Source organism: Echinops telfairi, unplaced genomic scaffold, assembly GCF_000313985.2.
Source record: "Echinops telfairi isolate 266 unplaced genomic scaffold, ASM31398v2 ScPeMD7_18;HRSCAF=68, whole genome shotgun sequence".
Taxonomy (NCBI): Eukaryota; Metazoa; Chordata; class Mammalia; order Afrosoricida; family Tenrecidae; genus Echinops; species Echinops telfairi.
In genome coordinates, this window is record NW_022103915.1 from 10,008,879 (window position 1) to 10,030,852 (window position 21,974).

At 53.3% G+C, this 21,974-nt stretch overlaps 1 protein-coding gene across 1 annotated transcript; it reads left to right on the forward strand.

Annotated features, from left to right (window-relative positions):
- The first annotated feature begins 1,528 nt into the window (after positions 1–1,528).
- Positions 1,529–21,767, forward strand: SERPINA12 (serpin family A member 12). The gene is made up of 5 exons (XM_004699094.2): positions 1,529–1,593; positions 7,768–8,397; positions 10,982–11,252; positions 16,510–16,657; positions 21,450–21,767. The coding sequence occupies exons 2-5, from the start codon at positions 7,785–7,787 to the stop codon at positions 21,639–21,641; spliced, it is 1,224 nt and encodes a 407-aa protein (XP_004699151.1). The 5' UTR covers positions 1,529–1,593; positions 7,768–7,784; the 3' UTR covers positions 21,642–21,767.
- The last annotated feature ends 207 nt before the right edge of the window (positions 21,768–21,974 follow it).

Genomic DNA, 21,974 nt, shown 5'->3' on the forward strand with positions numbered 1-21,974 from the left:
GGAGTAGAAAGACCAGTATTTCTCCAGTGGTGCGGATGGTGGTTTTGAACCTCTGCCCTTGCAGATCGCAGCCCAATGCATAGCCACTGCATGCCCAGGGCTCCTTGGCTGTCTTGTGTTCTTGTGCATGTCCCAGTGTCTTCCTGTGCCTTGGCTAGCTTGTGCTGCTCACCACCATTGTGTTTTACCTTTCATCCCCGGTAACCGTCCAAGAGTGTTTTATTTTGTGCCTTCACCTTTTCTTGACTTTTGTAAGAGTGATCGCATACACTTGCTGTCCTTGTGCTCGATTCGTTTCACTCGGCTTAATGTCCTCCAGGTTTGCCCATGTTCTCAGGTGCTTCCCCTCCTGAAGCCTTCTTCTTCAATGCTGTGCATGATCCCACTGCAGGTATAGCGCATGTCTCCAGTCTGCCATGAGGGGGCATGTAGGCTGCTTGTCTTTGTGTTGTGGTGAGTGCTGGGGGGAAGGTGGGTGGGCTTATCCTCTGATCTCTTTGCACCTCGGCTCCTAGTTCTTCCCTAGGATGTATACTTAGCAGTGGGATTGCTGGATCATACGGTACCTCTATTTTGAACTTCTCCGGGAAAAGCCAGACCATTTGCCATTTGGTAGTTGCACCCTGTACAGTTCTTACATCAGAGAGCTCCAACCTCTCCACACCCTCACCGGCATTAATTTTTTGGTTGCTGTTGTCCTATCTGGGGTGAGATGATTATCTCATGGTTTTGATTTGTATCTCTTGAATGGCTAATGAGCGTGAGCATTTCTTCATGTGTTTGTTGGCCACCTGCATGGGAGTCATCTATGTGTGTCCTCTGCCCCTTGTTAAATCCGATTTAGCATGTGGGTCATTTCGCATTCCTGTCATCCCCAGCAGGCACTATGTATTTATCTGTCCATCGACTCCCCCTCCTCTCCTTCCCGAAGAGAACTCACTGTGAAGCACTGCCACCGCCCCATGCTTTACAGAGTGGACTGTCCCAGAGGGTTTGTGGTTGTTCTTGTTGTTATTGGAATAGTTACAGAAAACCATCGGGCCTTTCTTCTGTGAAGCTGTTGGGTAGGCTCGAACTGTCAACCTTAGGGAATAGCCAGAAATAAATCATTTACACCCACCTCCCACCCTCCAAACCAGGAACTACAAGAACACAATAAGGGCTAAGAATGGAACTGGCGATTTGGAGCTTTTGAGCAATCGAAAAAGAAGGGAGGTGACCCCGTGAAGAGCAGGGATCAGCTGCTTCCCTGGGGTGGCTAGGGTGGTGATGGGGCTGAAGATTCAAGGGTCACACCACAGGCTGGGCTACCGGCCTCCAGATCCAGACTGCTATTGGGAAACAGAATCCTTGCGAAAGATCTCAATGTTCTCCCCTGGGGAAGACCCAGCCCAGAGGGTGTGGTCTAAACAATGTCATGTGACTGGCCCACGGTGCAGGCACCCAAGCCACTGTTCCATCACCTGCCCACCTGGGAAAGTCAAATGCATTGTCCTCTCCTTTGCTTTTTCCTGCAGGTCATGGGCGTATAAATAACAAAGCCAGAGGAGCAGATCTAGTTGGCCGGCTCGGAGGACGTCTCCTGAATGCGCTGTGAGTAGGACGCATTCCTTTTGCAAGGCCACGTGCTCCTGTACCATCCAAGATTGCTGTATAATGATGTAGGATAGAGTCCTGAGCAAGGGGCTGGAGGGGGGCTGGCAGACTAAAGTGAATTCTGGAAGGGTTCCAAAATTCTGAGGGGTGCGCTTCTCCAGGTGGGACTCCTCCAGAATTGGTGCACCCCACCTTGAGAGAGCACAGGTGCCCTTCAAGGAAGCTTGATTTGTTTCCGTGGAAGTCCAGCTCTCGGTACTTTTTGGAAGGGAGAACCCTGGTGAACGTGGTGGGGATGGCGTGGTCTTGGGAGAAAGGTCTCCTCCAACTCCGACGAGCCCTGCCCTCTGCTCCAATCGCAGTCAGCCTGGTCTACGAGCTGTGTGTGTATCCGCCTCTCTCCCAGAAGTAGCAGCCATGCCCATCCACGCACTGTTTCATGGAGGAGCTGAAGCCCAGCCTCCCCTTGGCTGCATTTCTGATAGAGCTGCCTTCAGGGCTGGATTCCCGCTCTGACCCATGACAGGGGCCACCATGACCTCAGTCTGCTCCTGGTCCTCACTGGGCTCTGGTTCCCCCTTTCTAGCAAAATGGCCCTGAAATGGGGGGTTGCGAAGGCCTCCCAACCCAACAGTGCCTTTGCCCTGGAAGAGAGTCCGGGAAGGAGGGGCGGAGCCGGTCAGGCAAAGTGCTGGAAAGTTCTGTGGTGGGGAGAGGTTTGGGGAGGTCCACGGAGGCTGGTGGGGAGCAGCATCATTTGGGAATGAGGGATCTGGATCTCCGCTCCAGAGGAGAATGAGAGCCAGGCTGCAGCTTTGATGCTAACTGCTCCTTGATCAGGGCTCTGTGCTTAGCAGAGCAGCCCGTTCACAGTGCTGCCTCAGCAATGCGTCCTCCAAGAAAGCAGGCAGAGCCCTGCAGGGGAAATTCAGAGGCTAGGCGGTGGCCTGGAGCCCCATCTTTTGTATCGGGGAGGAGGTGGAGGGGTATTGCGATGCTGATTGGGTTTCTTTCATCTGGTTTTTCTCATCCCAACAGCGTGCAGGGTCAACCCTGTGCTCCTTCGCAAAGAAAAAGCCACAAGGCAGGGTCTCATAAACAGAGAACGCATCCCTTTATAATGCAGGGGTTGCTAGTTCCAACCTAAAACCTGTCGTCAATTCGGGGCCATCGCACCCCTACGTAGGGTTTCTGAGACGCTAAATCTTGACAGTCTCCTCTTTTTCCCTTGGAGTGGCCGAGGAGTCCTTACCATCGGTGGACCACAGAGCATGCCTGAGACATCTATTCAAGTGCAGGGCACTGGTGGCCGTCTTGTTGGGGGACGCCAGAGCATGTCCGTTCTGAGTTCACTCACCTGTGGCGTGCTCTGTTGGAGGTCTGAGAAGAGATCACAGGCCCACCTGTCCAGCCTGCGGGAGAGGGGTGACTTCCGGAACCTCCTCACTGATTGGGCTGCAGATGGTGATGTTAGGGCTCAAACCCTGGGCCTGGGAACTGGGCAAAGCACCCTCCATCCCGTTGGCCGCATGCCATTGGGTTCTGGATCCACACCATATGAACTCCCCTGGGCCAATCCACATCGCAGCAGGGAGGAGCGATGGGATGGTGAACTGTCAGGAGACCGGGGAATAGGTTCTCGAGGAGGATGCTTCGCTTTTCTCTCAAGTACGTGGCTCCACCCACCCCGGTTGGAGTCCTTCTTGTTGTCGTGCTGTTTCTGCAGACCTCTGGCAATCACCTGGGTGGAGGCACTTTGTAAAGATCAAGTGGTCCGTAAACCCATGGTCACCTCACCTGACTCCCACTGTCTAGCCTCGTCTGGTGGGCCGATGCCAGTGACTAACGGGGCTTCTCAAGGTGGCGAGGAAAGTGACCATGGAAAATGGGGTCACAACCAAGCACGTCCGTTGCAAATACTGTATCGCCCACCTGTGTGGAATGAGGAGGAGCCCGGTGGTGGAGGAGTTATGCATTGGCCTGCGATCCGCGTGGTCAGCAGTTTGAAACCACCAGCAGCTTCTCCCGAGACAGACTGGGCTCGGAAACCCACAGGGGGGTTGCTCTGAGCCAGCGGGGTCTCCATGGCAGTGAGATTTTTTTGTTTTAATATGAGATAAGCCAACTCTATAGGGGCCAGAGGCCATTAGTGGTTACTAGGGGTGGGGCCCCTGGCGATGGCCTTACATCTTGAGCGGTTAGGCACACAGCTCAGTGGTTGGAGCGCACCAGTCAACCTTCAGGGGAAAAGATGAGCCTTTCTGTTCCTGGATGGATTCACAGTCTTAGAGATGCACATGGGCAGTTGGACCCCAGCCCACAGTCGCTCTGAATCAGAACCAAGCCGGTGGCAGAGTGAGTGTGGGGTTTCTTTGTGCCTTTTCTGACGTTGAGAGCTGGGAGCGGAGGATAAAGGGGAGTCTCTGCCTACCCGGGCATGGGGTCTATGTCGATGGCAGTTGGGTCATGTGGACAAAGACAGTGATAATGGCCACCCAGCATGAAGTGTGTCGTCCACGGCACTGGCTTTTACATGGAGAAGTGGCTGAGTGGCCAACAGGAAATGAGGAGGACACAAAAAGGCTGTCGCTGTGCACTCAGTGGTCTAGGGCCCTACCCCCGGCCCCGGCCGGCCCCCTCCCCCCTGTGGGTGGACTTCAGCACGTTGATGGTCACTGTCTCCTGGGGTAGGCTCTGTCCGGCGGGGAATGGCTTCAGAGTCAGGGAGACGCTGTTTTGTCCACTCACCGGTGAATAAAAGGATTGTCCACGTGTCTAAGGCACGTGGGACCAGACTACTCCAAGATGAGCTGGAACACTGATCAGAGGCCTTGGTCAACCGCAGGCGTATCCCACAGGGCTCGGTTCATGCTTCCACTGCCTTGTTTCATTGCGCTGCCATCCGGTTCGACTGCAGTTTATTGGCTTAGTGGTCATCCTAACCGCAGGAGCACACGCCCCTCCCACCTGGAAGCCACTAAAGAATTGCCCAATTCGGGAGAACAACCTATCAATCTATTGGGAAACCAGCAGCCACCCAACTATTTTAACTGATGGAATAAAAAGACACTGAAACCCATCTGACAAGTTGGGGCCAGTTTACGGCCTGTGGTGACAAATGGGAGGCCATCAAACAGGGCTGGGGCGGGGCGGCTCGGTGGGGGTGGGGAGGGGCTGAGCAGGAGGCCTCCAGGGAGGGAGTTTGGCGGCACAGCTGAGGTCAGTGTGAGGGGTTAGACTGTGTCAGGGGGTTGGCAGAGGGGGGAGAATAGCCAGCTGCCCCGGAACATGGCCTGTTAGAGAGGACAGGCTTTCACCACCCAGTAGATCGATGAAGACAAAGGGCGGTGGTGGTCCCGGGGTGGAAGGCTCACCCTCCTGGTGGGAGAGCTGTGCGGCTTGTGTGTTTCTATGCTGCTGGTCAGTCTGCAGTAGAGCTTCTAGATTAAGCTGGCCGAGGAAGAAAGGTCCGATGGTCTCGTTTCCATAAGCAACCATTGGAAGCCCTGGAGCAGTGGGGGCGGGGCATAAGCTGAGCTACAGCTGATCGTGGGGACGGCCAGGACTGGGCAGTGTTTCTCTCCAGTGCGTGGGGGGGTCACTGTGAGTTGGGGACCAGCTCAGTGAGAGCTGCCACACAGCGATGGATGAGGATGCGGAGACGCTGAACCTTTAAGAGAGACTTGCTCCGTGCCACCTATAGCCAGCATATCACGGGGAGAAGACCAACATCCAGTATCCTCATCCTGTGGCCAGTTCTCATTGTGGGGGTTCAGCAAAGTGGGACACCCTGCGAGAGGTCATTGGCTGAGCATCCTTCTAAAACTGTGCCAGTTAGTGCTGTGTGCCCATAAGTTTCTGGGATGCAGTAGGGTGGCTTCCTCCCCCGGGGTGGCTCTGGCCCTGCCCTGGTCGTGACTCACGCTCCTGGCTGTCTGTCGGTTGCTCTAACATTGTTTGCATCGCAGTTGTCTGGCCAACCCTCTGCTGAGCATGTTCTCTCGGCTCCTGAACCGGCGTGTCCCAACGTCTCCGCTCCCCGCATTGAGAAACAAGCCAACAAACGCAGCAGTCAACCCTCAAGAGAAGCAGCTTCTAATTTCAATCGCAGCTTCTTCCTCCGCAGTCTTTCCCACTTACCCATGAGGCTGAGTCCCCTCCACGCTCTGCTTCCTATCCCGTACCTGAGACATTCTCCAGGACTTTTAGAATCATCTCCTCTAGAGCCTGTTTCCAGACAACCCCTAGAGCTCTGATTAATCACTCACTGTTTTTAATTTTTCCAAAAAAAAAAAAAAGAAAAGCCATTAAGAGCAGATGATCCTTCAAGGTCATGTTCGTTCAGAGAGGAAAAGAGATGTCATATAGCTATGAAGGGGTGAGACAAGCGCCCAGGACCTATGACAACTCAGTCCTGGTATTAAAACAAAGCCAAATAACTTGTGTCCATTAGGATGCTCTGCGCTGCCAGTAAATGACCATGTAACTTGCTGATAAGTCGCCACTGGGAACAGAGAGTAGGGTGGGCTCCAGGGACAGCTTAATCCCCTTAGTTTCTCTATAATCCCTTGGATGCACCTTTTTGTGTCTTTTGACCTTTTCTTAGAGCCACTTCCCTCGTGGGCAAAATGACCAGACGGAAGGAGGTGTACCGGAGACCTGGAGTCTACTGGGGGTATCTCTGCCACCCGTCGACTGTGTGCTCTTAGACAAACGGCTTCATCACTGCAATTGGGGGGCCATTTTGGGGGAGCTGTAGACACACAAACTCAAGTTGAATGACTAACTGCAAAAGGGGGATTTTTTCAGTTCGTGTAACTTGGAAAAGGACCTCTGGCAGCGTCATTGGGTAAACGTCGGCCCGATGTCCACAGTTTGGCAGTTCAAACCCACCAGCCACTCCAGAGGAAAGAGATGAGGCTACCTGTTCCCAGAAGGACTCCCAGCCTCAGACACCCAATATTGTACGGCTGCTGTGCCTTGGAAGTGACCTGATGACAGTGGCTTTGACCTCATTTGTTAAAATAGAAGAGAGTAAATTTCGGGTGGTATATTGGTTACACGTTGGGCTATAATCCACAAAATCAGCAGTTTGAAACCACTAGCCGCTCTTTGGGAAAAAGACAGGGCTTTCTGTTCCCCTAAGCAGTCACAATCTCAGCTCTCCCCTGCCCTAGAGGGTTGCTGTGAGTCAGCGTCAACTCAATGACAGTGAGTTTGGGATTTTGGTTTTAGCTCCAGGCTTCTTCTCTCTGTGGGAATCATGGCCATACTGAGCCCTAGGATGGGGTCAGCAAGCCAGTCCCCCCATTGTGGAGAGGGCTTTGCATTCCCTGAGACTCATACTGATCGGAGTGGTTTGGGTCCCGTGGTCCATCATCCCTTAAGGAGCCAGTGTGGCAGGTGGATGGAGTACCTCTGTTGAGTCACAGAGGAGAGGTGGGACTCTCTGCTCCTGTAGAGACTTGCAGTCTCGGGAGCCCACAGGGGCGCTTCTACCCCGTCCACAGGGTTGGTAGGAGTCAGAATTGACCAGATGGCAGTGGAGGGGGGGTGCTTTTGTTCTCTGGCCCAGTGTCCACACAGTGGGGTATTCTTATCATGACTCCACAGAGTAGAGAGGGGCAGGTCCTCAGAAGCACTGAGGTGCTAGTACTCTCAGAAGGGCAGGCACACACCCAAGAGTAGTAGTCAGACCTCTCCTTGATGAAATGGGGACAATCCCTTCTCGTGCCCAGGTTAAACGGCATGAATTCCTAGGTTAGATGCTATCTGCATGTCAACCAGAGTCATTGAGTGGACTCTGACTCATAGCGACCTTGGAGGACAGGGCAGAACTGTCCCTGTGGTTCTCTGACACTGTGATTCTTTACAGGAAAAGAAGCCTCATCATTCTCCTGTGGAGCAGCTGGTGGTTTTGAACTGCCGACCTTGCGGCTAGCAGCCCAATGTGTAACCCACTGAGCCACCAGGGCTCTTATGCACGTCAAAGTACTTCTACTCCTTATAAATGATTTCGTCTGAGTCCCAAACCCTTATGAACTATTATAAAGAGCACGCACTGGTCACTGAATGATCATGCTCATCTCCTCTTCCTTGTGGTGAAGCACGGGGCAATAGGGCTCTCTTCTTGTTGGTTTGTTTTCTAACATTCAATCTATTCCTCACCAGGACCACCTCCACGAAACATGCACCCCACACCGGGCCTGGGCCTGCTTCTGGCTGGCCTCCTGGTAGTGAAAGGTTTCCCTGAGCACAAGCCCTCTCCGAATGGGGAAGTGTCCAAGGGGAAGCAGACAGCCCAGGAGCTCGCAAGGAGGAACACAGAATTTGGCTTCAGGCTCTTCAAGAAGCTGGCCTCTACGGAACCTCATGGGAACATCTTCTTCTCCCCCTTAAGCCTGTCCACTGCCTTCTCCATGTTGTCCTTGGGCGCCCAGGACTCCACTCTGGAGGAGATCCAGCGGGCCTTCTGTTTCCATGACATGCCGGACAAGGAGCTTCACGAGGGTTTCCATTACCTCATCCAGGAACTGAACCAGCAGAACCAGGATCTCAAGTTGGATCTTAGCAACATCCTGTTCATAGACCGGGGGCTGCAACCACGTCAGAAGTTTATGACGGATGTCAAGAGTCTGTACAATGCTGACACCATTCCCACCGACTTCCACAACTTAGAAGCCACTCAGAAGCAGATCAACGACTATGTTCATCAGAAAACCCATGGGAAGATTAGCAATCTGATCAAGAGAATAGATTCAGGCACTGTGATGCTTCTCATCAATTATATCTACTTCCGAGGTAAGGCTTGGGCCAGTTCGGTATGAATCCAAAAGATGTGGATTCAAAAAGGTGAACCTTGAACTCGTATGTCATGAATCTCTCAGAACTCCACTGTATTATCTATATCATGAGCTGTGATAGGTTTCTGGTAGGTTCCTGGTGCCAACCTGGCCAATAGGGACATGTGGGATTAAGCAGGTTGAAGACTGATTGGCGGGCCAGCGTCCTGACGCATGACTCATAGGGCAGCTCTTGGGGTTCTTTGTGCTGAACAAGCTTTGTGAAGTCGGAATTATTCTCCATCTGTTCGTGGCTATCAGTACTGATTATCCTAACACAGGGTCAATTGTAAAGATTCACGTGACATTTATTGGAAGATGAGAAAAGCGATATTCACAGAGAGATACTTGTCCAGAGTTACACAGCCAATCTAGGCGAGTCAAGACAGGAGAGACTGCTTCTCGCGGCTCATAGGCTGTGCGCTTTCCACCTCCCCAAGCAAATGCCCAGGACGTTGGTGGTTGTGGTGAAAATGGTGGTTGGTGATGATCACTGTGGAGGGGAACGTGGTCTGGTTACTAGAGTTTAGTGAGTCCTTAAATCTGAGTTTCAGAGATGGAACATAAGATGGAAACAGGTTTCAGAATCTAAGCTTCATCCTCCACCACTACACGTATGGTCATACACACACAAACACGCGTGCATGCATGCAGCAACCTCACCTTCAAACCACAGATGATCCTTGCTGAGCCGTTGGCAACAGAGTTCTGAATCTGAACACACAGTCACCCTCAAACCCAGAGGGAGACTGCTGGCTGGAGGGGAGAAAAGGCGGGATGGCTGGCAACTGGTCCTGTAGTCTGCCGGTGCGAGCAGCAGCAAATCCATGAATTCCCAATGGTCCTTCATCACTAGATTCCAACAGGAACCTGGGTGATGAGGGCAAGGCTGATGATGACCAGTATTCCCAGAACATTCTCTAGACACAGCCACAGAGCTGTGTTAGCCCCCCCTCCGTCTCACAGCAGCCCGGTGAGGTTTCTACCAACATGCCCATTCTAGGGATACAGACACTGAGGCTCAGGGAGGTGGAGATGCTTGTTCAAGGCCATGCTTCTGCAACAGTGGAACAACCATTGGCCTCAATGGAGCATCGAGGTATAGAGCGTGAGGGTGAAGGCTGTCTTTCCTCCTTTCCTTGTGATTCGCAGAGGCTCAGACACCTGCTAAGGAGAAAGCTCAGGCACCTGCGTCCACCTCTGCTCTCACCCAGTGGGTTGGCAGGAGGGGTCAGCTGCCCTCTCTGCTACACAGAATGTTTAGATCCGCTGACCTCTGGGGCCTTTGTTGCTCTGTATTTACGGTCGCAAACATTCAGGTGGGAACTACACCAAAAGCAAGATCAACGATGTTTTTCTCCTCTTTCACTGGGAAAATGTCTTTCAGAGGGGGTTCTTTTAAAACACCTCAATTCGCTGCTCAGTTTTCTATGAACACAGTTAAACTGCTCGCACATGATCTTTTGTTTGACTCAGTGGCTTTCTGTGCAGTTGATCATCTGGGGGTGTCAGGTGTGTTGCTTTTGACTCATTTGGTTTGTGTCTCTGCCAAACTTTACCAACCACGAGCCCTGCCGCCACCAGTCCTCTTTGGACCATTATGGAGATGAAGTCCAAGTTAGCCAACTGTGATGTTCCAGTCTCTAGTTTGTAAAGCTTTATTAATCGACAACCAAAGTGTCAACCCCACTGTTCGCCAGGGCAGTTGTCATGGCTGCTAGATTGACTTTGTCTCAATTATTTCTACTGAGGCTTTAAAAAAAAATGTTGCTTGCTCCTTACATATTTTGATATTACTGACAAGGTGTCGTTCCCCGCCCCCCCCCACCACCCTCCACCCCAACTGTCAAGTTTTCTTTGGTGTGGATTGTGTCTACAGATAATATTTTTTATGTATTAAAGGAAAGGTGGGTTTCTGGTATCATTTCTTGCAGCAGAAATCACCGTCAGGGAGAAAATCAAGGTCCAAACGAAGGGTCCAGACACCCAACTTTGGGTGCTCCTTGCTCTTCAGCAGCACACCCCCCACCCCACCCCTCCCCGCCCCCCAGGGCAGTCGGCTCCTTTTGCTTTCTCTCTGGCTGCCATCAAGTCAGTACTGACTCAAAGCAAGCCCCCTGGCTTCCAAGGACTGGAATGGTCTGAAGGAGCAGGAAGCCCAGTCTTTCTCCCGAGTCGCTGCTGAGTGGTTCGAGACTTAGAGTGGAGTGGAGTGGAGTGGCCCAGGCTTTATACTCCGGTCAGACCTAAAGAGTCCCTAGTGAGTGTAATCCAGTCCCTCCTGCCACTCCCTGCACAGCCAAGCCTAAGGGTGTGCCACCTCATCACCCCCCCTCAGTCCTAGGTTCCCTGGGAATAAATAATCAGATCTGAGACCACTCCCCCTCCCCAGAGCCTTCAGGGCATGGCATGGGTGTAGGCCTCACTCGGGGACCTGCCTTGATTTTCCAGCACCAACGAACCAGAGACCAGTGCTTTTCTGGGTACAGGCCTCTCTTCTCCCTCCAGCGCTCACGGTCACGTTGTCCTTCTGCAATCCTAAGCCAGGTGGAAACACGAGTTTGATCCAAAACAGACCAGAGAAGAAGACTTCATGCTGGGCCAGAACAAGTCCGTGAAAGTGCCCATGATGTTTCAAGGGGGCATGTTCAAAGTCGGCTATGACAATCAGCTCTCCTGCACCGTCCTGGAAATGCCCTACCAGAAAGACTTCATGGCCATGTTCATCCTTCCCGACGTGGGCAAAGTGGAGGCTGTGGAAGAGGCCATGGTGACCAAAGTGATGCTCAAATGGAAAAAGATGATCACAGAGAGGTAAAGACGATGCCCGGTACGCTCAGCTTCTCAGCCTCCCTGCCCCCGCCCCCCTGCCATTCTCTTTACTGCCTCCATCATATATTTCACATGCAATTTCTCTATGACTGGGTCCCCGTCTAGACTCAATGAGGAACTTCTGCTTCTGTAGGGGTGTAGACAGGGGGACAAATCAGATGGATCCAGGGGAACACGTGCTCTGCTAGGGAGATAGATCAAGATAGCAGGGAACCCAGTGGAGGGAGCCAGACGCTCTGTTGGAGAATGTGGTCAGGAGGGCTTCCCAGAGGAAGTGGCATTGAAGCGCTGTCTTCAGTCTATGTGGAAGGAAGAGGTGCTATGGAATCCTAGGAAGGGAGACCCCCCAAGGAAAACACATGGGGTGTCAGAGGGAACCCCAAATGGTTCATTGTGGGTAGCACGGCAGTCTGACCACAGAAGGAGAGGATGTGCCCCCAACGTGATGCACAAGAGGTCCCCGTTGAAGAACCAAAATGAGTAAGTATTTTCTTTTTCAAGCCCCAACTTAAAACAGACTCGAGGTAATGACTACAGAACCTCTCTCGGGCTCTTGACTCTGTGGGATTTTTCCTGGGAAGGTAGAGACTGGCGTGAGAGTTAAGAAGTCCTGAGGACTTGCTGTCAGGCGGGTGTGTCCTGGAGGAATCGTGGTAGGAAGGAAGTGGGGAAGGGGTGTGTCCCAGGGCCCCTGTGCCCAGATCTTCGTCTTCTTCCTTCCATCTTGCCCCCATTCGTCGTTCCCCAACCCAAAGTTCTTTCGAGACCTTTGGCCATACCTACTGTGATCGGAGGCAGGGGAAGGTCTGAAGAGAGCCAGAGACAAGGTTAGGACGGAGCTGGGCTACCCTCTGTGGGGCAAAAAGCAGGCCAAATGGCAGGCTGACCAATAGTAGTACCTTAGGGGATGGAAAGGGCTTCCAGAGCCAGGTTCGGCAACACTCCCGCCAACCCCCAAGGCCAAACCCAGGGGCTGCAAGTGTGGGCAGAGTCTCTGGTCCCTGAAACAGGGAGAGGGGCCTGGATTCCAGTCCTGACTAACTCAGTCTTCTCATGGGTGAGGCAGCCAACACCCCCCCTGCCTGCCCCTATCCTCACCCCCCAGGATGGGGCCGATGAGAGGCTGGGATGCTGGGTTGTGCTCATGGTCCACGTGGGCCCCTGCCAATGGAAAGGTTGGTGGTTTGACACCACTCAGCGACACCTTGAACAAAAGGCCTGGGTAATGGTACCTCTGAGCTTGGCCTTTGAAAGTCCCATGAAGCACAGTGCCCTGACCCGCACCAGGCAGCCATGGGGCGGAGTCACCCTGACAGCAATTGACATATTTTTTAAATCGTTTTATTAGGGGCTCATACAACCCTGATCACAATCCATACATACATCAATTGTGTAAGGCACGTTTGTACATTGATTGCCCTCATCATTCTCAAAACATCATTGCTCTCCACTTAAGCCCCCAGCATTAGGTCCTCATTTTTCCCCTCCCTCCCCGCTCCCCCCTCCCTCATGAATCCTTGATAATTTATAAATTATTATTTTGTCATATCTTGCCCTGTCTGACATCTCCCTTCACCCACTTTTCTGTTGTCCGTCCCCCAGGGAGGAGGTCACATGTAGATCCTTGTAATCGGTTCCCACTTTCCAACCAACTCTCCCTCTACCCTCCCAGTATCGCCACTCACACTACTGGTCCTGAAGGGATCATCCACCCTGGATTCCCTGTGCTTCCAGTTCCCATCTGTACCAGTGTACATCCTCTGGTCTAGCCAGACTTGCAAGGTAGAATTCGGATCATGATAGTGGGGGCAGGGAGGAAGTATTTAGGAACTAGAGGAAAGTTGTATTTTTCATCGTTGCTACATCGCACCCTGACTGGCTCGTCTCCTCCCCGAGACCCCTCTGCAAGGGGATCTCCAGTGGCCTACTAATGGGCTTTGGGTCTCCACGCCGCACTCCCCACATCATTCATTATGGTAAGATTTTTTGGTTCTGATGATGCAATTGACATTTTTTTAATGAGGATGACAATGCGAAAGATGGGGCTTTCTGTTCCCATCAGGAGCTCCAATCTCAGAAACCCGCCTGGGGCCATTGTCCTCCGTCCTATTGAGTTGCTGTGAGTCAGCATCAGTTTGATGGCAGGGACTGAGGGCTTAGCACAAGCTGGCCTGCAGAAGCGGCTCACCTCTCCAATGCCTTCCCGTGGGTCAAGAGGCTGGCTGCAGGTCACTTCTGAACCTCGGGTTCCTAAAATAACCCTCCTGCCTGTAGAGTACAGCCCAAGATGGTAGCGCATCTGCTGATCGTGAGGACACAACCCTCTCTTAGCAGGGGGATGTTCTAGAAGGAGCGGACCATGACCTAACCTGAGCCTTAGCCTTCCCAGAGGTGTCGGGGAGGAGGGGGTCTCCAGTGGGTGGAGAAGCGTGAGGACAGTGGGAGGGGGCCAAGTGGGATGGCTACCCCACTCGGTCATCCGGTCCGTCCCAGCTTCACACAGCTTTCCTTTAACGCCGTCAAGGGAGAGTGGTGGAGACATTGCCTGTGGACCGCCAGAGCTCCCCATCCTCCGAGTGGCCAGCCCCGTTCCCCGAGTTGTTCTGGTGGTCCCCCAACGAGATGTGCCCCCAAGCTGGCACTAGGTCCTTCTGCTCACCTCACCAAGTTTTCTCTCTGCAGCCTTTCTGGCTGAGGCCCCCGTCAGGCCATCACTAACCATGTCCAGGTATCCTCAGGAAGGTGGCCACCATCTTTTTGGCTTCATGAGGGAGTTCCCCACCCGGTGCTCTTCTCCCAGGTATGGCTGGGGCCTCCATGACTTCCTGCAAGACAGCCCAGTCAGCCTCTGCTGGAGGATCGGGGGTTCTGAAATCAGTGTCCTGCCCAGGGGCCCAAGGATCACTTAGAGCACACAGAAGTGACGCCTCCTGGGGTCCAGGTGCATGCTGCCTTCAGGGTCAATTCCAAGGTGGCTCCTATCTAGCTCTTGGTCTGTCTCCACTGATAGACACCCCACGCCCAGCCCCACCCCTGCTACTACATTACGTTGACTCTCCTTGGCTTGATTTCAGGAGAACCTCAAAGAGGAGAATTCCTCTCATTCCGGGTAAAGGCTTCCCCTGCAATCTCTTCTCTCACTGACCAAAGTTGTGTCTCCTCCCTTCTGGGAAACTCCGAGTCCTCTCACAGGGCAGGGAACTTGTCTGTGACTCCCAGGAGGGCACCGAGCTGTCGTAAGAACAAACGAGGCCAGCATTCCTGCATTCTGAGCTCATTCTTTTAGAGTCCAGTGTCCTGTCTCAACCACTGCCACCCCTGCTTTATGCCCATCTGTTCCTTCTCCCATTGTCAACATTTGGGAAGGCCTCAAAGAAGAGGAAGGAGCAAATAACCGGTCTTCCCAATAGATGTGTCCAAGTCAACAGACACACACCTCGCAGACATGCCTGAGGCCTGCGTGGGGTGACAGGCTGGAATGTGGGTTACCAACCAGACTTCGGCGTGGCGGCCACACCATGCTTCATTACTGCATCATTAGAAGTCTGCTCTAACCGCCCCCACCCCACCCCAGCCCCAAACAAGCAGCAAGAAAGCTCCCAAACTTTGGTGGGCTTTGAAATAATGACTTTCCTATTATAGATGTGGATGGGTCCACCCCAGCCTGGGTGCTCTGCCACACCTCTCCATATTTGTTAGGATTCTTCCTAAAATAACATTTGGGGGAATGGCTGTCCTGCTAAAAATCAAAGTTCCAACCACTCCTCTGTGCTAGAAGTCAGCAGACAGTGTCTCATGGACTTGACTTGGCCAGTTGCTTATCCTTTCCATTGATGCAACTCAAGTACCTCGAACAGTGTCCAGTATTCAGCAGGCGCTTCATGAGTACTTGTTGAATGAATGAGTGAATGAATGAATGAGTGGAAAGGTAACGTTGAGAGTTGGGCGGGGGGCATGTAGATGACATGAAGATAGCTGGAACGGACAGTGACCCCCCAGGGAAGGAATAAAGATAGAACAGACCCAGCTCAGATCTGTTCAAACCATTGGAGGCAGGGGATGTGGTACAACCAGCCAAGGTCAAGGGAAGAGAGGGCAAACCTGTGAGCACTGGGCTTGGATGGGACTCCTCCAATATGGAGAAAGAGAGCAGCCATCAGCGGCTGCTCACCAGTAATTGGCCACCAGATCTAGTGAGGGAGGTCACCAGTCCCGAGTGAAGGGCGATTTCGGTAGAAAGTGGAGGACCAAAGCCTGACTCCAGTGGGTTGAGGGGACATTGGGAGGAAGTGGAGGTGCCTTTTCAGGGAGTTGGGCTGTGAAAAGGAGAGAGGCAATGGGTAGTGCTGGTGGTGTGTTGGTTTCTTCAGATGGGAGATATTCCAGGGTGCAGTCTCCTTCTGAGACTGGCCAAGATGATGTCACCCACCAATGCTGCAGGAGAGAGAGCCAACCGGCAGCGGGTAGGGAGGCTCTCGGAATAGCAAGAAGAAATGGGCTCCCAGGCCCAGGGGCTGGGGAACTCCTCAGGTGCCTCAGGTGCACCTGCCCCCAGCTCTGAGGCAGGGGCCCCGTCTAGGTCAAACCCACGCAGGAAGTGGAGCTGCTACGTAAGGGCGAAAAGAAGAGCGCTTGCCAGTCTCTGCTGCTCGACGATGATCTTCCTTGTCTTCTACTTCAGCACTTTGATTGTCGGGGGCGGCCAGGGTTCTCCCCACCCTCCTGAGACAAGTGACTTGGAGAGGTAAAATGGTTTGTTCAGAGACAGAGTGTGTGAAAGGCAGCACTGATTTGAACTCAGTTCTGCTAACCGCCGGGTCAGCCGCTCGAAACCACCAGCCGCTCCTCGCAAGACAGACGAGGGTTTCTTCTACTCCGGTAAAGAGTCTCAGAAACCCACAGGCTGAGTCAGATCCGACTCGAGGGCCATGCGTTTCGCTTGGGTTTGGAAGCTTCTGGCATCTAGCCCACTGGGGCCAACGGGGATACTAAGGTAGGGTGTGGCCGAGTCTGCCGTGGGAGGGACACTCCCTGACTGCAGGTGGCGGCACTCTGAGGTGGTGGGCATCTGACAGGGCTTGCTGGGAGGTGAGGGCTCCGGGACAGGACACTGCACAGAGCACACAGGCGATCTTGAAGCCGAGGACCCGTCTCACGGAGAGGGAAGATCTCAGGTTCTGGGGTCCCTCACGGTTCTTAGGACCCACTGCCTCACCTTTGTCACTTCTACCTCCCCTAGGGTTGTAGATGTGTTCATGCCCAAGTTCACCATCACCGGTACCTACAACTTAAAGAAGTTATTCTCCCACCTCGGTATCACCAAAATCTTTGAGGAACACGGTGACCTCACCAGGATCTCCCCTCACCGCAGCCTGAAGGTGGGAGAGGTAAGGCAGCAGAGTCAGTAAGTCATCACACAGCGTGAAAACCAATTCAATAAGCTCTTCCTACAGGTCAACAAAGGAGCCCCGGGAGCAGGAGTGGGGCTGGGGTGGGTGTTACACACTGGGCTGAAAACCACAAGATGAGCAGTTTGAAACCACCAGTGGCTCCTTGGGAGAAAGGAGGCTTTCTACTATGGTAAAGAGTGATCGTTTCTGAAGCCACAGGTGCAGTTTTACTCTGATGTATAGGGTCGCTATGAGTTAGAATTGACTCGATGGCAGTGAAGTTTTGGAGAGGCCAATAAAAAGCACCCTAGGGTCACTGTGGGGTAGGTATTGTGCTGCTGTTCATAGGTTCAAACCCACCAGCTGCTTGGTAAGAGAAAGACGAGTGTCAGAAACCCAATCTAGAATCACTATGTGTCGGAATTGACTTAATGGCAGTGGGTTTGGATTTGGGGGTAGAGACCACCAAAGGAGCCCTGGTTGTGCCGTGGTTAAGTGTTCAGCTGCTGGGGGAAAGATCGGTAGTTCAAACTCATCAGCTCTTCCATGAGAGAAAGATGAGGCGGTGCCCTGCTGTGTGTGAGGCAGGTTGACTAGAGAAACAAATGCAGTGACGCGCGTTTATGTGTATGAAAGAGCTTCATCTCAAGAAGTAGTTATCTATCAAGAAAACATCCCGGCCAGTCCAGCTCAAGTCCCTAAGTCCAATCCTAGTCCAGAAGTCCCTCTTCAGACTCACGCAGCCACGTGCAGTGGTGCAGAACGCAGGAAGATCACAGGCCGGTGGGTGCAAAGTCGAGTGGATCCAATGTCGATGGTAACATCACAAGACTCTGGCGGCAACCAGGGTCAGCCATCAAGAAGGGGAAGGCAGAGAGAGAAGGGGAGGTTCCAGGGCCCTCCTTAGGAGAAGGTCATGCCCACAAGGAGGCACCATCAGGCTGTGGCCTGATTGGCAGGTTGAATACCACCCCAACACTTTTATCTATCCTTAAGTGGACCTGAAGTTATGGAACTGCCACGTTCTATAAGGATTACGACCTTGGGAGCCCCATGGGGGCAGGTCTACCCTGTCACTATGAGTTGAAAATCAACTCCAGGACAACAGATGTGGAACTTCGGGTTGTAGGCCAACAGCAATGTAGGTCTGCACATGGTCTAGGTCACCCAAAGGTAAGGTGACCAGACATCCTGCTTTTGGCGCGACAGTCCCAATTTTTGGCGTTTTTTTAAAGTCCCGATTTTTTGAAAGAATGCACGACAAGCTAGGGGACAGTCTATTTGGTCCATATAGACCAAATTTTAAATCAAGAACACCCCCCACCCCCTGGTCAATGGTGTCCTGCTTTAAATCTGGTCACCTTACCCAAAGGCCTCCCGGACTTATTGGGAGCGGCATAGCCCACAAACATGCCTGGCATGAAGGAAACCTACATCTACAGAGGGCCTCGTGGCCTCCCAGGAAGCAAGTCCCTGCTTATTCAGGATACACAGAGAGGGCCAGACTTACCAGATCCAATCCAGGGCACCCAGTTACTATTTCAGGTTGGCAGCTAATCATTGCTCAATATGCCATGGGACATTTAGCACACAGTACAGATGGATACAAAACCATGGCTGTCAGATACAAGTGGACGTTCTGTGTTTCCGCTAGCAACCGCGCTTCTGGGGAAAGAAGGCATTGAGCTACCCCTTCAAGGAGGCAAGGATGGGTGTGGTAAGGGGAAGGGGGGTTTGGGAAGTGTTTTGAGGTCCACAGGAGTGAAGGGAGAAGCTCAAGCCATCTGTGAAGAACTAGGTGGCAAGCTGGGCAGGCTTTCTTGCATCAGAAGGCTCTGTGGGTCCACCGAAAGAGCTCGACCAGAGTTGTGCCAGGAGAGAGGGTGCCCAGTCCAAGTGTGTGGCAGCCATGCATGGCCAGTGTGGGAAGGGCAAGACCCCAAGGCTTGGTGGCAAGAAGATGCTCTGAGAGGCACTCTCAGTCCAAATAGGGTCCGTTCGTCATTCATCCAACCAGTACCAGGTACCTCCTATGAGCCAGGTCCTTGCCAGGGCCACACAGTTGTTTCTATCTGGTGTTGATAGGACAGCAGTGGAGGCAGCCCCAAAAAGGCAAAGAGGAGCCCCAAGATCCCACCTTGCAGGGCAGGCTTAGGGCAGGAAGAGCCTGGAGCAACTCTGATGATGGAAGGTACCATTCCTTTAGCATAGGCGGCATCAGGCATCACGCAAATGCCCTGAATGAGGGTCTGGAGGAGGCAGCTGGTCTCCCAGCATCACCCGGGCACAGGGGGGTGGCAAGTACAGGGCTCACGCATGCTGCTGCAGCCTCTGTGACCTCCCCTGGGTGCTAGAGGCGTGGGCATCCTTCAGGATGGTCGGAGGTAGCTCTGGGGCCCTGTAGCTGTGTGCACTGCCCCCAACCCATGAGTGTTGAGCCGCAAGAGGGTCTGGACCCTTTGGGAGTCCCTGAGCAGCGCAAAGGTTTAGCATGCTCAGGTGTTAACCCAAAGGTGACAGGTGTGAGTTCACCACAGGGGCACCTGGCAGGCAACATTAGAAAACTCTGCCCCTGATGGCCCCTGGAGAGTCACTCTACCCTGAGGCTCATGAGCTCCCCAGGCACTGGGATGGGCTCAAACACATCTGGTTGAACTTGAAGCACACCCCCTTCTTGGTAGGGGCCTCCTCCGACTGACTCCCCACCACCTGGGACTGGGGCTTATTTGCCTAGATGGGAATCAAGGGTCCTTTCCCCTCTCTGAGCCCATATTTTTATCTGGGTGGCGAGGTTTGCCCGTTCTTTTGGGGGTTCCAGGGAGCACAGCATAAGGAAGTGGATGAGGAAACATCCTACAAACTCTGAAGTGCTACCCCTCGTCACCTGTGTCAGGCAAGGTTCTCTAGAGAAACAAAATCAGAACACTTATAGATATAAGCTTTGTACAGTGAGAAGGAATATAACAGCTAATTAGTCTGCAACACAGCAGTACAGAGGGCTCCGTTCAACTCACTTTGGGGAACAGTTAAGATACTGGAAGTCCTTCAACTCATAGAGGGGGCTTTGGTCAAGGTGAAGGAAGCAGACAGTGGAGTCCTCCCTCAGGCGAGGCAGCAGAGTCTGCCCGCAGGCAACAGACAGCAGGGTGGGTCAGCAACAGTCAGTAGCTTGGGAGCTTAGCAAAGCAGGTCCGGATGGGATATCAAACTCAAGCAGTGCAAGACGACAGGATCCACCTGCCTCAAGTTCAAGCAATGTGCACACCAGCATCACGGTGAAACAGGCCTCAAAGGAGCCTCCAGCTCTAACGACATGATCTATGGGTTAGCCTGGCCCACAGGTAGTGCAGCACACTAGCTCAAGCAGCAGCACCCTGGTCAGATCACCAGAGAGCAAGAGACACACGAGGGTGGGCCTTGCAGAGCCATTTATCTCTTTGCCCGTCAATCAAACTGCAACCTGATTAAGCCCACATGTACCTAGTAGCCAGGTTGGTACAATAAGCCTAACTATCACATCACCCTTCTCCTGGGCCTCCCCAGCCTGGTTTCCTGGCTTCAGGTTCCACGGGACTTGCCATGTCGTGAAACTAATGGATACAGGTGTCTAATAGAGCCTTCTCCTGAAGGGTCCCTTCCTCCTTTGGGGTCCCTTGAGCTTTGGGGTGAGGGAGGGTGGGGGCGGGAAGCTCCATTCTCATTCAGACCAGAAACAACTGGCTCAGGAAGACCAGGTCCCTGCCTCCCAGGGCATCATTCATGATGGGCTTGAAGGGAGGTCCCCTGCACTGTTGGGGTCACTCCCTGCTCTGGGACTTGGCCCACCACCCAGCGAAGGGGTATCTCAGAATGTCCTGGAGCCAGGCCCAGAACTGTTGGGAGTTCGAGGGGCTGGGGGCTCTGAACAAGGACTTCAAGTGTCTAGTTCCACCTGGGCATGGGGAAGCCGGGCAACCTTAGGTGACTCAGTTTCCCCTTCTGGACTGACCCCCCCCTTATTCCTCTTCAGCTTTACTGAACCCTTCTCCTTCCTGACTGAACCAGAGTACTGACTGGTTTTCGGTTTTGCAAGTAGGGAAAGACAGAGGTCGGGTTTTCTTGCCTTTAAGACCTCCTTTCCAGGATGTCCCGTAAGCTCAGTGTTTCACCCCGTCTCCACAGCTCATCTCCTGTCTGTCCCTAGGCAAACTGGCAGCTGGGAGCCCGTGAGGCAGACGTGGGAGATGTGCCTGTTTCTTGGAAGTAGAATTGCCAAGAGTTTTATTTAATCGAACGAGACCAACCAGCCTATCACCTGAGGTCCAGATAGGTCTCAATCACCAGGTGTTGAGACCCTTGGGCCTGAATCATCTCCAACAAGAAAACAGAGCCTGACTCCCCCTCATGCAGCCACCCACGGGGGGAGCAGAGTGTGGTGACAGCTGGAGGCATCAGGGTGGACACGCCACCACCTCCCTTCCAGCTAGCTCAGGCTCCACCGCCCCTCTGCCTTGAGTTCTGGCTGACAGTTCTTCAGCCTGTGGGAAGGAGAGCACACACCCACACTTCTGTCTTCTGAGCCCCCGTGATGAGTGCCCGCACATGCATCCTATTGCCCATCATGCCCTTCTTCGGCTGAGCACCCTTCAATGGTGGCTGCAGAGAAGCCAGGAACCCAGGATGGGGGTGGAGCTCAGGGACTAGGGAAGGGATTCTCACCACAGCCTTTCTCTCCCAGGCTTTGTTTTTGTTGTTGCCATGGTTCCTGAGGGTCTCAGTCAGCACTAACCCCCTCTCCCGGCTCCCTCAGGCCATCCACAAGGCCAACCTGAGACTGGACGAGAAGGGCTCGGAGGGTGCTGCAGGCACCGGAGCCCAGACTCTGCCCATGGAGAAGCCGGAAGAGGTCAGGTTCAACAGAACCTTCCTGATGATGATCTGCCAAGAGAAGACGTCATCCGTACTCTTCCTGGGGAAGATTACCAACCCGGCTGGGTCCTAGGAGAACGCTCGGCTGGCCCTACACTCCTGCCGTGGCCCGGGGCTGAACACAGCCATCTCCCCAGGATGGCAGCACAGGGATTGTCCCTAGCGTGTTACACCCTCCCTTCCCATCTCCCGAAGCCTCTGATTGGACACGCAGCCATCGGGGCTCTCGGGGAACTGCCAATTCAGATATCGGGATGGCTTACCCCACCCACACCCACTAGGTAAAGGTTTCCTTCCCCCACGGCAGGGGTCTGTGATTCAATAAATATAATTCTGTTATTGCTGGCTCTTGGTGGATAATTTGGGGAGGCTGTGAGTACTTGGGGCTTGGAAGCAAAGAGGCCTA

Excerpts from the sequence above, each read along its gene's own strand:
- SERPINA12 (XM_004699094.2), top strand. The coding sequence starts at position 7,785 with ATGCACCCCACACCGGGCCTGGGCCTGCTTCTGGCTGGCCTCCTGGTA. Across the intron at positions 11,253-16,509 it reads AAAAAGATGATCACAGAGAG|GGTTGTAGATGTGTTCATGC; the intron begins GTAAAGACGATG and ends TACCTCCCCTAG. Across the intron at positions 16,658-21,449 it reads GCAGCCTGAAGGTGGGAGAG|GCCATCCACAAGGCCAACCT; the intron begins GTAAGGCAGCAG and ends CGGCTCCCTCAG.